Genomic DNA, 14,943 nt, shown 5'->3' with positions numbered 1-14,943 from the left:
GCTGCCAATTGTATTGGATAACATCCCCAAAACTCACATCCAATATGAAAAGGCCAAGAAATGTGTATGTTCATTACAAGGAGGCAGTAGAGGCTTACAGGTTGGTCGACCAAGGACTGGAATTATGTCATCTGCTAATAATGAACTAGTTTCAGGTTTATTTAATTTGATCCATAACCTCAATATTTATAGTAATTCATCTAGTATGCCTAGGTGACGGAGAAATTGTGTTAATATTCACCGTACATAGACAATGGTCAGTAAAGGCTTATATAGCAATGTACATGTTCCTTTATTGCTTTGTAGAATGACATCTGGAAGGTGATGAAATATTTGTTTTAATAAATTTTCTGGGTAATAAAATTTTAAGACAACTATTCTCAGTTTTATTAAAAAGAGCAATACCATCACATTGTGATGTAGTTTATACACATTTATGTGTTGTGGTCCAACAAATTAATGTCCTACTATGGTGATTTCCTCTATTCAGGATCAACCTGGAGTTTCTACAGAACCCAGAGGAGGCTGTGAAGATAGTGAGAGATGTGCAGTCTGTCGAGGGTGCTAAGATGGTTGCCAAGTAAGCCACATTACACAAATCTTCTAGTGTTAATATTTAAGATTTTGTCTTGCATTCACCTATCATTATGTTAAAGTGATAATGTTGGTACATTTTTAACATGATAAACTTGAAGTAATTGTCATCAGTATCAGCATGCAAAAACTAAAAAAAAAATTAAAACATTCAAACTTAGTATAAATGTTGCCAGAGAAAATATACTCATTGTTTTGTTTTAAAACATTGAAGTATACTTGAGTCTAAACATTCTGATAATAATGGGTATAAGTAGTCAAGATTGCCATCATCAGGTCATAATATAGCGATGCTAATCAAGAGTTTCAAGATAGCATTATGTCAAATGATCATTAAGCCAAGTACATTTATACCTGTAGCTTACTGTAATAAAGAGATATAATCCTCAATGGCTGAGTACATTTATACCTGTAGCTTACTGTAATAAAGAGATATAATCCTCAATGGCTGAGTACATTTATACCTGTAGCTTACTGTAATAAAGAGATATAATCCTCAATGGCTGAGTACATTTATACCTGTAGCTTACTGTAATAAAGAGATATAATCCTCAATGGCTGAGTACATTTATAACTGTAGCTTACTGTAATAAAGAGATATAATCCTCAAGCTTTGTATAAATATGAATGAAATGAAACTCATTTTGTATGACTTTTTCCTCTTCTTTTGGTTGCAGATTTTTCCAGAAGTTGAATGATTATGGTTCAGCCATTCAGTTCCTGGTCATGTCCAAGTGTAATGATGAGGCATTCCAGCTGGCACAGCAGCATAACAAGATGGAGATTTACGCCGACATCATTGGTGAGCATCATGTTTAACAGACTTATTGCTATGGGAACGGTCAATTGGCCAGACATACAGATTCCAATAAAACCTACTACCAAATGATCTTGAAATAACTGTATACTAACTGCAAAATGACAGTATTGGTTTTGTTAGTGCCAATGTCATTGGCATCATTCTGGCTGCAGCAGTTATCTTTAGCATATAATTACTTCATAGCATTGGCCTATTATTTATGTAATTTTAAACCCCTGTCTTCTTCCAAAAATGATGTAAGAAGTATAAATTGTAAACATGAAGCTGAAAATGGGTATGAGTTGTTTACTAATCTAGCTGATTGTAATTTGCATAGCTAAACAACATTAATATTTGAGCAATCTTATCATCAAGCCTACAACAAAAAATTGTAAAATCTGGAATTTTAATTTTACTAGCGAGTGTCTGAAATCTAAGTAAGATTCTTATTTAATTATTGAGTTAAACCTCGTGTTACTGTTCCAGCTTAACTATTTGTTTCAAAAACATATTATTTATTCATTAATAATTGATTAAAAATCAAACTGCCCCTGTCTGTTAAATCCATGTTTACGTATATGATGCTCCATTTGCGTTCAGGAGCTGATGCCACTCCGGAGGACTACCAGAGTATTGCCCTGTTCTTTGAGAATGAGAAGAACCACTTCCTCTCCGGCAAGTTCTTCCTTCTTAGTGGACAATATAACAGGGTAAGTGGTACAGACATGCTTCTTTGTTATAAATATATGCCTTACAATAAACCACATGTGGAGAAAAGTACAAGATATGAAAACAAATAATAGGTCTATGTTGATGTTTACTAAAGGATTAGAATTTGTTATGAAAGTCTTTATTTAAAATTATTGTACTTGTAATTTTATTACTTTGATATACATGTGTGTGTGTCACTCACTGTCATAAAAATTATTTTCTATGAAATGCATTGGATATATGTGTTTATGTATGTGTTATATGTGTTTGTTTACAGACCGGAGGCCTTTTTCAATAAACTTTGAACTTGAACTTAGTTTAGGAATTTAATGGGTTTGATGCAAGTGTTGATAATGTAAGTTTTAAATCTAAATCTATGATATAGACGTACATGTATAGTTACTATGTATGTCATACATAGGTCTGATTGTTCAAAACTCTTGTAAAGGATTTAACAATAAAAATTATGGAGTCTTACAAGAGTTTTGAACAACATAGCAAGATTTCAATTTTGGATTATTCAAGCATTATTTAAGTAAAGAAATACAAAACTCTGCTGAATGCTGACATTTTGTCATACATTTTCAAATATAAACACAGTCACTTATTCAGTCTAATGAAATGAAAATGAAAATTAAACAGGCAATGAAACACTTCTTGCGATGTGATGGTGAGAACAGCCAGGCTATCGAGTTGGCCATTGAAACAGTGGGCCGGGCAAATGATGACCAACTCACGCATGAGCTTGTTAACTTCCTTATGGGAGATACTGATGGAGTGCCTAAGGTAAGTTTAGGGCTTTTTTTACAAGCAAATTGCATAATCAATAAAAAGGGAATAAATTTAAGATTAATATCTATATAAAAAGCACCTTGGCAAAAACTGTTGTAGTAATGACACCCCATTGCCATGGTACATTGGGCTCAGTTTCATTAAGTATTCAGAGATAATTTGCCTGATAATACCTCAAAGTCATGAATAATCATTATGGCAGTGTTGTTGATGCTAAATGGGTTCTCCTTGTCAATCTAAGCCAATGAAATTATGTTGTGTGTTCTTTTCTTTGAGTAACAAAAACCCTGTATGAAGTCATGGTAAATCTTGAATTGAGTTGAAGGGTATTAAATTGTAACATGTGATTTCATTGAAAGAAGAGTTTTCTCCCCTTCCTTATTATTATTCATGAATCTGAGATTGTGTCAGTCAATTTTCCATCGGTATTAATGTAGTGTAAACAAAATAAGGTACAGGGTTGCCAATGATGGACTAAACCATGATACCCGGTTCTTTAGTCTCATCTTTTACTGCACCAAGTAGACACAAATCTCAGTTCTATAACAATTACAACACCTCTAACAACAAATCTATTACCAGGATGCAAAGTACCTATTCCGATTGTATATGGCCTTGAAGCAGTTCCGGGAGGCAGGCAGAACAGCCATTATTATAGCCAGAGAGGAACAAAGTGCTGGTAGGGGTTTTCATTATAGGCATTTAAGGGTATCAAATATTCAGGAAATCTTTGCTTATTTTTGCTATAAAGTCATACATATATATATTATTATGTATGATTATTACATGAGTAGAAATAATGCCAAATATAACCTTCAATATTGTTCATTCTGTATAACTTATAACTGGCTTGTCTCTTCTTTTTGTATATCTTTATTTGAGCTCTATGACTGAATGATAGCCTTGTACCCTACAGGTAACTACCGGAATGCCCATGACGTCCTGTTCAGCATGTATCAGGAGTTGAAGCAACAGAAGATCAAGATACCCACAGAGATGGCAACAAACCTCATGATTTTACACAGCTACATACTCGTCAAGGTAATACCTTCGGGCAAAGTGGTCGAGAATAGACATTAGGTCAAACCACCCTGATATGAATATTCATTATAATATATATATATGAGATTTACATGTCACAGGATAACCTTTGACAAACCAATAGGCATGATAACCTTGGACAACTTTAATAATAAGTGTTGTTCCGATGATCAATTATAATTGAAAATTGACCAAAAAAATTATCATGGGCAAGTATTGACATTAATTTGGCCTTAATCAATTATTGAAAATCGATCCTTAAGGCCAATTATGGACCATTTTTGTCCCATTTCTTCTTTCGAAATTGATACACGCTCTTAGATAATTGTTTAATAATTTAATGTTATTCATAATCAAGTATTAGTCTACATGAGTAAAAATTACAGACAAGTCAGAAAATGCACATGAAATATTAGTTATAAAGTAATGAGTCAAAAGGCAAATCAAATGTTCATTCTTGTATGAAAATCTTTGATTATTAATGATCATCATCAGTGTTTCAAACCATAATTAATTACAAACTTTGGTACAATTCCCAACATCAATTTTAAAGAATAATTTTGTTAAACATAGTACCATTAGGTGTTTTTCAAGGGTGGTCGAAATACAATTAAAGCATCATAAGAATTTTTCTTACAAAATCATTATTTGATTTACCAAAAACGATGTAAAAAAAAAAAAATTCTTAGAGGTGGAACCCGTAACTTCTTCGTGATAATATATGTTCAGTAAACACATATTTGCCCTAACATAACTGATGAATATGTCCATTCAGATAAAAGACGGCATTGCTTTGGAAGCATACTTTACACAAAATGACGAATTAATGTATAATTACTTGCAAATTTGAATTGCTTGTTGTTGTTTTTTTATGTTGTTTAGAATTTAGAGGTTTCATGTTGAAGGATAACTTTGCTTATGTAGAATATTCCTTTCTTAGTACACATGTATGTACTTTTCAAATCCTGTTGTATTTACAGATTCATGTGAAGAGAAGTGATCATTTGAAGGGAGCCAGAATGTTAATACGAGTAGCAAATAACATCAGTAAATTCCCATCACGTAAGTCAAATTTTTATGTATAATACTTGTTCCAAATGGTCATTGGCTTTTCAAAACCCCATACAAGGTTTATAAGTAAACCTAAAACGTATGAACCATTCAATGTTATTCAATGCGAAAAGCATAATATGTACTTGAGTATTTTGAACAGGCAAGTAAATTCAAAATAAAGGGTAAAGTTTCAACTTTGTATAGTAAGTTTCAACTTAAGATTAATAAAGTTTAAATAAGAATCTGTAATAATTATCTGACACTGGGTATTTCTCTGATTTCAGACATAGTTCCCATTCTGACCTCCACTGTGATAGAGTGCCACAGAGCGGGCCTGAAAAACTCCTCCTTTAGCTATGCTGCAATGTTGATGAGACCGGAGTACAGGTACGTCATAACACAACCAACCATGTTTTTCATACAATGCAGACAGTTTCTTTAAGAAAATTTTAGGTATTTTCGAAATGATGATCAGGCATTGCTGTTGCTCCAATTAGTGTCTTAATTATTTTTATAAAATGATACTCACATTCTCACAATAGCAATCATTGTTAATGTGGTTACCTTTAATTTGAAATAAATAGATCTTAAGCGTAGGATGTTTTGTTAATGAAAATGAAACCTAATTAAAAGTTATCTAGAGATTATTAAAGTAGATTTATGTTCTGGGGTCTGTTTCAATATAAGAGCTTAGTCATAGCTTCAAAAATCTTGTTGGAATGTTACAATGTTTTGGTGTCCTTAAGCTTGTTTTTTTATTGAATGATAGGGTAAGTTTAGAATATATGACAATAAGATTAATTTAAGCCTTAGATAATTTTACTTTATAACTAAGATATGTATTGAAAGTGGTCTCATTTTTCCTGCTGGTTTTATCTTCATATGGCTTTAAGGGATATTTCAATAATTGTGTTACTGCTCATCAACGTCCCAGGAACCAGATAGACCTGAAGTACAAAAAGAAGATAGAGATGATCGTGCGGAAACCGGACAAGACCGAGGAGGAAGAGCCATTGTCTCCGTGTCCATACTGCGGGTTCCAGCTGCCCGAGACGGAACTGCTGTGTCCCGAGTGCAAGGGGAACATCCCGTACTGCACCATCACTGTACGTTAAGGAACGATTCATGGAAGTTTTGACTGTTTAATGTTTAGCCTTTGTTTTTCTATGTGAGACTAATTGTTATTATTTTCAAAATATTGAACTCCAAAGAAACTTTTGATCACAAGGTAGCTGACCTTAAATTGTTTATTTCCAGGGTCGACATCTTGTGAAGGATGACATGACTGCCTGTCCTAGCTGTGATTTTCCTGCTATATTTTCAGAATTTATCAAGTAAGATATCTATGTGTTTTCTTCACTTATGAATTCAACAACACATGTTCGGCAGATACATCTTAACATAAATATATTTACAATTAGAACGCAGTCAAATTAGGCTTCCATTCTACTATATGCTTTTTTTCTCGTCAGTTGATATTGGCTAAAAATATAGGTATTGTCTCAGTCTTGGTGTCATTGGCAGAGTTAGAACAATACTTAAACATCCAACCCTAATTGTTCAAATGTTCTTAAGCATAACTGACTTAAGAAGCTTATTTCATTACTTTTACTTAATATAAAATAGTTTATTGTGCTTGTCTTAAAAATAATTTCCTTTTAAAGTCCAAAAACTTGATTCTTCATATCACACAAATTATCTAAACAATGGTGATGCTTAGCTTAAACCTGTTATAAGGGACTTAAAATGGCTCGAGAAATTGGGGCTTTGGCATCACTGAAGAAGCACTTGAAGCACATGTACTTGTATAATTTAGAACACACGTTTCCAAAACAAATCATTTAAATGTGTAGCAAGGCCAATCACTCTTACTCAAATAGTTATACTTACTCTTACTTGAGTTATCCCTCTTTACATCCTGTTATGTTAACAGGAGCTTGGGGAGTTCCCTTGATTCTTCATATCACACAAATTATCTAAACAATGGTGATGCTTAGCTTAAACCTGTTATAAGGGACTTAAAATGGCTCGAGAAATTGGGGCTTTGGCATCACTGAAGAAGCACTTGAAGCACATGTACTTGTATAATTTAGAACACACATTTCCAAAACAAATCATTTAAATGTGTAGCAAGGCCAATCACTCTTACTCAAATAGTTATACTTACTCTTACTTGAGTTATCCCCCTTCACATACTGTTACATTAACAGGAGCTTGGGGGTTCCCTTGTTAGGTTCCTCCATCCTGTTATGTTAACAGGAGCTTGGGGGTTCCCTTGTTAGGTTCCTCCATCCTGTTATGTTAACAGGAGCTTGGGGGTCCCCTTGTTAGGTTCCTCCATCCTGTTATGTTAACAGGAGCTTGGGGGTCCCCTTGTTAGGTCCCTCCATCCTGTTATGTTAACAGGAGCTTGGAGGTCCCCTTGTTAGGTTCCTCCATCCTGTTATGTTAACAGGAGCTTGGAGGTCCCCTTGTTAGGTTCCTCCATCCTGTTATGTTAACAGGAGCTTGGGGGTCCCCTTGTTAGGTTCCTCCATCCTGTTATGTTAACAGGAGCTTGGGGGGTTCCATTGTTAGGTCCCTCCATCCTGTTATGTTAACAGGAGCTTGGGGGTCCCCTTGTTAGGTCCCTCCATCCTGTTATGTTAACAGGAGCTTGGGGGTCCCCTTGTTAGGTCCCTCCATCCTGTTATGTTGACAGTTGCATGTACTATAATGTAGCTATTGTTATTCAGGCTAATGGAGACAGAAGAGAATTGCCCGATGTGTTCTGAGAAGGTGATCAAACAGAACCTACAGAAGGTGTCCGACAGTCATCGCTACCTCAGTCCAGAGGAGGGGACAGAATAACTGCAGGGGTAGACGATAATAAATCTGGGGTGGCGTCAGACCACGGGCTATGAGAAGAAAATAAGACTTAAAGAGGACCTTGAAACAAAATTGCTATTAGCCTATAGTAGAAGCAGTGCTCTAACTTATTTCTGATTGACTGTGATCACATTGCAATAGTGCTAATAGTTCTCAAGCCTTCACAATGAGTTTGACCTTTGTTTTCAAAATACAGACAATACTTTGTAAGACCAGTTAAAAAGATGAATGTCTTACACTACATACATGTATAACTGTATTGTTTGAGTGAAGGTTTATGTATGAACCAAATCTGTTATTGTATTTATTTCTCAACTCTTGCTTTATCTCTAAATAATGTGATGATTCTCCACATCATTATATCAACTCTCAGTTAATATATTGATGATTGCTGAAATGAGATTTATTATACTTATATGTATTGAGTTACTTATGAAGTTTATGAATATTTAAATGTGCATCTTGTTTCCGTCCTTACATTCCATTATGTGGATTCTATATTTTACATTCTATTGATATTTAAGAATAAAGTTTGTGATAGTCGTTTGCGTGTACATTATCGGTTTTCTTTGCCAGTGTCATTATCTTGCAAAGTGATGGTTCTTTTTGAGCGAGTGATTGTTGAGGTCGGTTGTTGGCGGACTAGTGATAAGATGCTGGAGCACTGTTGGGGCTTTTGCGGTCACATGACAACTGGCTGTAGATAAACATCACGTGGTCAACTATCCTAATATCAAATTAAAATTTACACGGCACCTTATTATTTGATCGAGTTGTATGCATGTGGCAGGATTAACTAATTTTAGTACTATACATATATGCAGTTATTTGAAATGATTACGTTTTATACACTACATGTTCATCAAGAACGCATCTAATCATAACCATTAAGACGCTCCGTCAACAATCTACACGGGTTGCTGTATACGCTGTCACCCTAAATGAGATGCGATATCTTTTTACCTGCTATCTTCACCTGATATGATTTAACAATCAAGATTCATACTATTTATCTGATTTGATCATACAAATGTAAGCTGTTGCCTTATTATTTTAACAGTTTTATTTTATACTGAAGGGAAATGCACGTAACAAAGAAGTGAGCGAATGGGTCAGCAGCACAACGTCCTCTCAATATTATTTATTAAAATACAAAGTTATAAATTATGCATGCTTCTCGTTACATGATGCAGCAAACGAAAGTGATAGATATTTACAATCGACGTGAAAAGTTTGAATAATACAAACAAACACATGTATTGATGCACATGAATTATTTAAAGTGTCTTAATTGCTTAGCTAGTGTTTTAACAATCCTTGATGGCACACCTGATTTAGTCATAAAAAGACTGCATTTTTCAAACGTGTGCTTCAAAACGTAGTATATTACATTAAAAAATGAAATTCAAACACTTCACAAGTTATCAAATAAATCCAGTGAATAATTTTAATATTTCTCTGTCATTTTATGCAGACGCACGGATTTAACCTTTGACTTCCGTTGGCGGGAAATGCATTCGGTCTTCCTCTTTCTTGATCGGGTCGGTGAAATCTTTCCCGCTAAAGTCTGTGTAGTTCCGACAGTCCTTTATTGCGGAGTTGGTCACCTAAAAACAAGAAAACTCACAATTACAATTCACCATATACTTGATTTAAGGAAGCAAAATTAACTCGTCCACTGTTTCGGCTGCGCCCCCATCGTCGTACCATAAGCAATACATTATTATTATTTCTTTCTGTGATAGCCCTTAATTTTTAATGTTCAGCTTATGACAGTCACAGAACGTTACTATACATCGAACTCAAGTCATTCCAATGGTACAAGTAAATTGATTTTGCTAACTCGGCCAAATGTGTCTTAACCCAGTCAAAATTCTGCCTCCGTACCGCACCTGTAGCTTCAAAATCAGATGTTTCAATATAGCATGAGATGTATATGTTTCTCCTCGGGGTCATTCGCTGGGACTGAACGTGTACGGTTTCTACGTGCTTAAAGTTCGCTAACGTCACTTTGAACGTTTTGGCCATCATCCACCGTAACTTTATATTAATAGTCACACACGTAGATCTTTTTTTCTGAGGAACGAGGAGGTCTTGTACGTACGTGACATTTAAAACAGATGCCTCATCTAGAATTGCTTCGGTTCTGGCGTGGTGAGTACCATGTCCAGTAATTGTCTTAAAAATGCATGGTCTAAATGTGTAATGCTTCCTTTTATAGAACGAAATGCATTTTCTGGGTCAATTATTAAAACATTCAAATGAACAAATTCATAGAAATATATACCGCACTTGAAAGCACGAACGTGCTACCAGTACGTGTTATTTATTGATAGTGTTGACTTTCGTCTGAACCTGAAGCGAGGAGATATACACGTTGTACTTGCCACTTATCACTGTTATCATTGCAATTAGTTTGTGTATCGAAGTAAATGGTTATATATAGATAAAGCAGCGACTTTAGAACCAACCACATTTTGGACTATTTGTGAGAATATTAAAGCTAAGTCTGATACCCACGAATCACCCACTCCCATCATTACACCCATTGTATCAAACGAAGTACACAAGGGTGCGACGGTCACACGTCGGCAAGATGCAAGCAGCACGCGTCAATTTAAAGGTGCATTTTACCACCTTCAACGGCCAAACTATCAGCAGAGATATAAGCTGACTACAAAAATAGTAATACATTATACCTCTCCAATAGTTTAAAACCCTAGGTATACTATCAGCTGTGTTTGTCACTCAACAATTCGACCAAACAATAATACATGTTCTTTATTGGGAGCCTAAACACGATACGCGACACGGTGTCATTGCTGCCTTCCAATGGCCACACCATGCCTGCTACGTCCGAATGAAGAAGAGAAGGACGTTCGAACCTGTTTTAATCAGTCACCTAAGGGAAAGGGCCACACTGGCTGCTTAAGAAAGGTGACCTTTTAATTCATCTGTGGATTTTCAGGGTATATTACAAACATTTGACTACATATGTCATAAGGAAAACCTTAACACTTAAACTTGGAATGTATCAGGTAGAAGAGAAGTTGATCGACTTGTTCAACCAGCGGGCGAATTACGCGACGGCTCTTAAGTGACCTCCTAAGGCTCTGAACTATCCCACAATTCAATTCTTATTCCTAGTTCGCGTCGTGATGGGACAGGCGCATTTAAAAAGGCACGCATGCTGTGTTGCATATCGTTTAAGCCTTGGATAAAACGTTGATACAATTTTAATTATCATATTGTAGAAAAGTTGACAGTATTGTAGCAGATGATATACACAATGGGACTCTTGACCTTTAAATTGTTAATCCACCAACTACTCAAATTCAACTACTCAACGTGGGCATAACCTGGCAATTATTACCATAGGGTGCCTTATGTAGCAAATCACATGACTCACGTAGGCCTCATGGCGCCGCATATCGCTATAAGTTCCCGAACAAAAAACACATACGTTCTCAAATTATATAAGGCTATGAACAATTGGACCTCTCCAAATAATACTTACATACGTTATACGGGCGCACTGGAAGGAATCGGCTCTGAACAATTCTTCAACAAAAATAACAGTATTAAGCTTCTCAATTGGGACGTAGGTAGTTTGGTGATGAGGCAAGAATTCACGGGAAACCTGGTTTAAGCAAGCTACAAAAAACAAACACCACAAGCTTTCAGGTTCGGGCACCTTCTGAGAACGTTTACTTTCGGAATTGGGAAGACGCAGGGCAAAATGTTTTTTTGTACCGGAAGCGGAACGTTATGGGCCTAATGATACCTTTGCCTCTGCACCTCTATACCACAAAAAATAAGGCCTACCTTTTCAATGGGAACGTAGTTTGCATGGTGGTGTGGCAGGAAGGAGTCATTGGACGCCTTGTTGTAGCAAGCCACGAACGCCCAGCGCCTCATATCGCTATTATTTGGCTCGCTTGTGTGCAGCAGATTACAGTGCTGGAACAACACATCGCCTGAAATATGTCATTCGAATTTATAATTTTGATACTCCAGTTTATTATAAAACAGACGAATATGGTTATCGGTTCATGAAAATATACTCAAGACACTAAAAAGGGAATTTTAAACCAAACAATATCGTCATAGAATTTCATACAAGTTAAGAAAACAATAATAATACATGATTATAATATGAAGGATAACAATTACATGTTATCATATACAGGAAATAGCAACGTTAATAAGTGCCAAACATCTCGGAAATTACTCGCCTGGTTCCATCTCGGCATACAGATGCGGACATTTGGGTTTTAGGGCCTCCACTCGTTCCAGGTCCGCCCCTGTCTGAAGGGTTGCGTCCCCAGGGACGTGGTTGATACGCCCGCACTTGTGGGAACCCTTCAGCAGCTAAGTGTGCGAAACAACTTATAAATCAGAATAAGGGTACAGTGTATAACCTTGTAAAGTACATAACAAGCATATTAAGCTAATTGACATTGTTTTATCATTCTAAGAATAGACTGCCAAGAAATACGTAAACAAGAGGACATCTGACAAGTCCTATAGCATATGTGATTTAAGTGAGCCCCTGATTCAATGACCGATCCCAGGTGGTAGCCCCAACATTTCCCTATGCATACTTAATAATATTCATTATATTTCGATTCACATGTGGTATGACTGTGTTTTGAATGCATTATTGTTTGGGAGGTCATAAAGCCTCTTAATTGTTTAATGTCTGGTTGGCTTTGGCAGTGTGCCTGTAAACAGGGCTATCATTAATTGTTTGGCTACGAAACTTGTCCCTGTAGTTTCCATTGTATTATTCATAGATTTAGGTACCTGAAGACAACTGTTCTGCCGAGTGGTCTTGTCCATTGCCATCCATACTGTGATCATGTCGGGAAACAGGTTATGCTTATACCAGTATCTAAAATGTTAATGTATTTAACAATAAAATACAACAATTTAAATAAAATGGAAGTTTGGTAGTCCCGTCTGCTGTATCACTTTACCCTATCGCCGACGATTACGATAAGATGATGACAACATTGACATATCAACGTCGCCATTTCTTAAATGTGCGGGTTAAATACTACAAAATTAAGACAGAAAAGAAATCGCTTAATACCCGTAATCCTGGTGCCAAACGTGCTGGCCACCCTCTCGTGGATTCTTCATAATGAATTTCCCATGGTAGTGGTACACCTCCCCGTCAAGTAGCTAGTGAAGAAAGGAACACTTAAGAGGATAAGGGTTTGTCGTAGAAGATGGATGGATTTAGGTCTATTAAGATATACAATGGTTCATTCATTAATAATTATAGGTCACACATATGTCATACGATTTTTCACGGTGTATAGTACCATTAATACCGCAACGACTGTTTGGTAAAACATTCAATGGATAATGCAAATTGTACATTGTTTAATATCAGAAGTAAGAAAAGGGTCGATGGGTACCTTTTCGCAGGCGTTCACAATTTTCTCGGAGCGTGAAATGATACCGCTCACGTCATTTCCTGGATGACGGTACATCACTCTCAGAATCTTTTTGTCATCGGGTTCTGACGTCTAAATATATTAGACAGTTATAAAAAGAACAATTCCATAAGTGAATACTAGATGCGTACTGTCTCGTTTCTAATTCAAGGGTTTAACTTCGGTTTTAATTTCAGCAAAAAAGGAAAATCACAATATTACCTCATACGAGTGTTTCATAATGCCATCTGGTTCCTCAAATATTTTCCACAACTGGGCTATTTCTTCCTTATCCAAGAGGTTTCTGGAATAATTGAAAGACGATCAAATGTTTTTTTTTCGAAGGGTTATCAAAATAGAACTCTTTATATGTAACATGAAATATAACGAACAGTGAACGATTCGTTTGCCGATTTCTGGCGTCTGTTTACATTTGAGAATAATGGTCGCATTGAGAACACGTGCACGCATTTAGTGCACGCGATTGAAGAAATACAAGAAAAATAACAATGCTGATTTAAAATCAACATAATTATAAAGTAATGAAAACGTTCCGAAAACGCATTTTAAATCCAACAGGCAGCTGTACCTGACGATGAGGAAGCCGTCTCTATCGTACTGGTTCTTCAGCGCGTCCGTCACCTCGAACTCGCCGTCGAATCGAACGTCTATTAAGATATACAATGGTTTATTCATTAATAAGTTGTTTTTACATGGTTCGAAATTTTATAGCTACGACACGTCGTTTTGGTCTCGCGGTGGAACAGGAACTTCCCGATACAATCCCAACAAAACGTGCATATACTTTTAAACATGTATTTATATTAGTGCTCCAAAAGGCAATTTATCTGCCATAATGAATTCGATATCGTTTACTATCGCTGGTGCTAATTTATTGCAGTGTGACGACTGTCAATAACAACACACTATATTTGTTTACTTTTTCTATTTGTGTGACGACTGTCAATAACGACACACTATATTTGTTTACTTTTTCTATTTGTGTGACGACTGTCAATAACAACACACTATATTTGTTTACTTAATCTATTTCTTTGGGAACATTGAATATGTCTTAATGCATTGGAAACAAAACTGTCTCAGCCGGTGGGCTAGGGGTAATGACTGAACTTATGATTACTGTCAATCAACATATATGCCATGCTACAATATACATTAATAGTATAACCCTCTAAACACAATCAAAAGTGCCAGTTTTACATTACTCTTAAAGTCTTCTAAACACATTTCCAAGCCAAAGAAGTCAAAGTCTACATACCCTCGATCATTTTTCTTCTCGTTGGTCCTCTATTGTGCAGCAGAAAAAGTATAATTATTCTTATATCACAAAAACTTCTTTTCTGAACGAAAATGAAAACAAATAGTATATATTGTGAAACCCAAACTTTTGCACACAAGTAACCTTACTTAGTGTGTGAGTGATTAATATAGGAAGGGTTGACGCAAAAGTAATAAAAAAAATACAAATAACGTTGAATTTCAAAGAAACAATTGAACAGCCCTCGTCATTAAAGTTAAACATCTCAAGGACAGATACCCCGTTATCATATATTAACCGACTTTACGACATGATAATGCATTCAAATTATCTAAACCTGTTACAAGTATGATAAATAATTT

At 35.7% G+C, this 14,943-nt stretch overlaps 2 protein-coding genes across 5 annotated transcripts in view; one reads left to right on the top strand and one right to left on the bottom strand.

The window, feature by feature from the left end:
• LOC128227491 (WD repeat-containing protein 19-like) overlaps positions 1-8,401 on the top strand; it is a 31,520-nt gene extending 23,119 nt beyond the window's left edge. For all 4 annotated transcript variants that reach the window (XM_052938097.1, XM_052938096.1, XM_052938095.1 and 1 more), the window contains 11 exons: positions 491-580; positions 1,272-1,396; positions 1,994-2,103; positions 2,747-2,890; positions 3,479-3,575; positions 3,813-3,937; positions 4,918-4,999; positions 5,275-5,377; positions 5,925-6,096; positions 6,248-6,324; positions 7,726-8,401. In XM_052938097.1, the coding sequence (XP_052794057.1) occupies positions 491-580; positions 1,272-1,396; positions 1,994-2,103; positions 2,747-2,890; positions 3,479-3,575; positions 3,813-3,937; positions 4,918-4,999; positions 5,275-5,377; positions 5,925-6,096; positions 6,248-6,324; positions 7,726-7,840 (1,240 nt within the window). In that variant the 3' untranslated portion in view covers positions 7,841-8,401. The remainder of the gene's footprint in view (positions 1-490; positions 581-1,271; positions 1,397-1,993; positions 2,104-2,746; positions 2,891-3,478; positions 3,576-3,812; positions 3,938-4,917; positions 5,000-5,274; positions 5,378-5,924; positions 6,097-6,247; positions 6,325-7,725) is intronic.
• A 582-nt stretch (positions 8,402-8,983) lies between these two features.
• LOC128227504 (ectoine dioxygenase-like) lies at positions 8,984-14,725 on the bottom strand. Its single transcript, XM_052938120.1, has 9 exons — positions 14,582-14,725; positions 13,892-13,970; positions 13,525-13,606; positions 13,285-13,395; positions 12,954-13,045; positions 12,665-12,752; positions 12,094-12,229; positions 11,684-11,835; positions 8,984-9,465 (listed from the first exon to the last, which is right to left on the bottom strand). Exons 1-9 carry the CDS (start codon positions 14,589-14,591, stop codon positions 9,343-9,345), a joined length of 873 nt encoding a protein of 290 aa, XP_052794080.1. The 5' UTR covers positions 14,592-14,725; the 3' UTR covers positions 8,984-9,342.
• Between the last annotated feature and the right edge of the window lie 218 nt (positions 14,726-14,943).

The sequence above is a fragment of the Mya arenaria genome, chromosome 3 (assembly GCF_026914265.1).
Source record: "Mya arenaria isolate MELC-2E11 chromosome 3, ASM2691426v1".
In the NCBI taxonomy this organism is placed as follows: Eukaryota; Metazoa; Mollusca; class Bivalvia; order Myida; family Myidae; genus Mya; species Mya arenaria.
The sequence above is the reverse complement of the archived record's forward strand: the minus strand, read 5'-3'. Positions and strand labels throughout refer to the sequence as shown.

Bases quoted from the DNA above. Each gene is read 5' to 3' on its own strand.
- LOC128227504 (XM_052938120.1), bottom strand. The intron at 12,230-12,664 runs GTACCTAAATCT...TCGCACACTTAG, and splicing joins GGCAGAACAGTTGTCTTCAG to CTGCTGAAGGGTTCCCACAA. The intron at 11,836-12,093 runs GCGAGTAATTTC...GACATATTTCAG, and splicing joins GTATGCCGAGATGGAACCAG to GCGATGTGTTGTTCCAGCAC.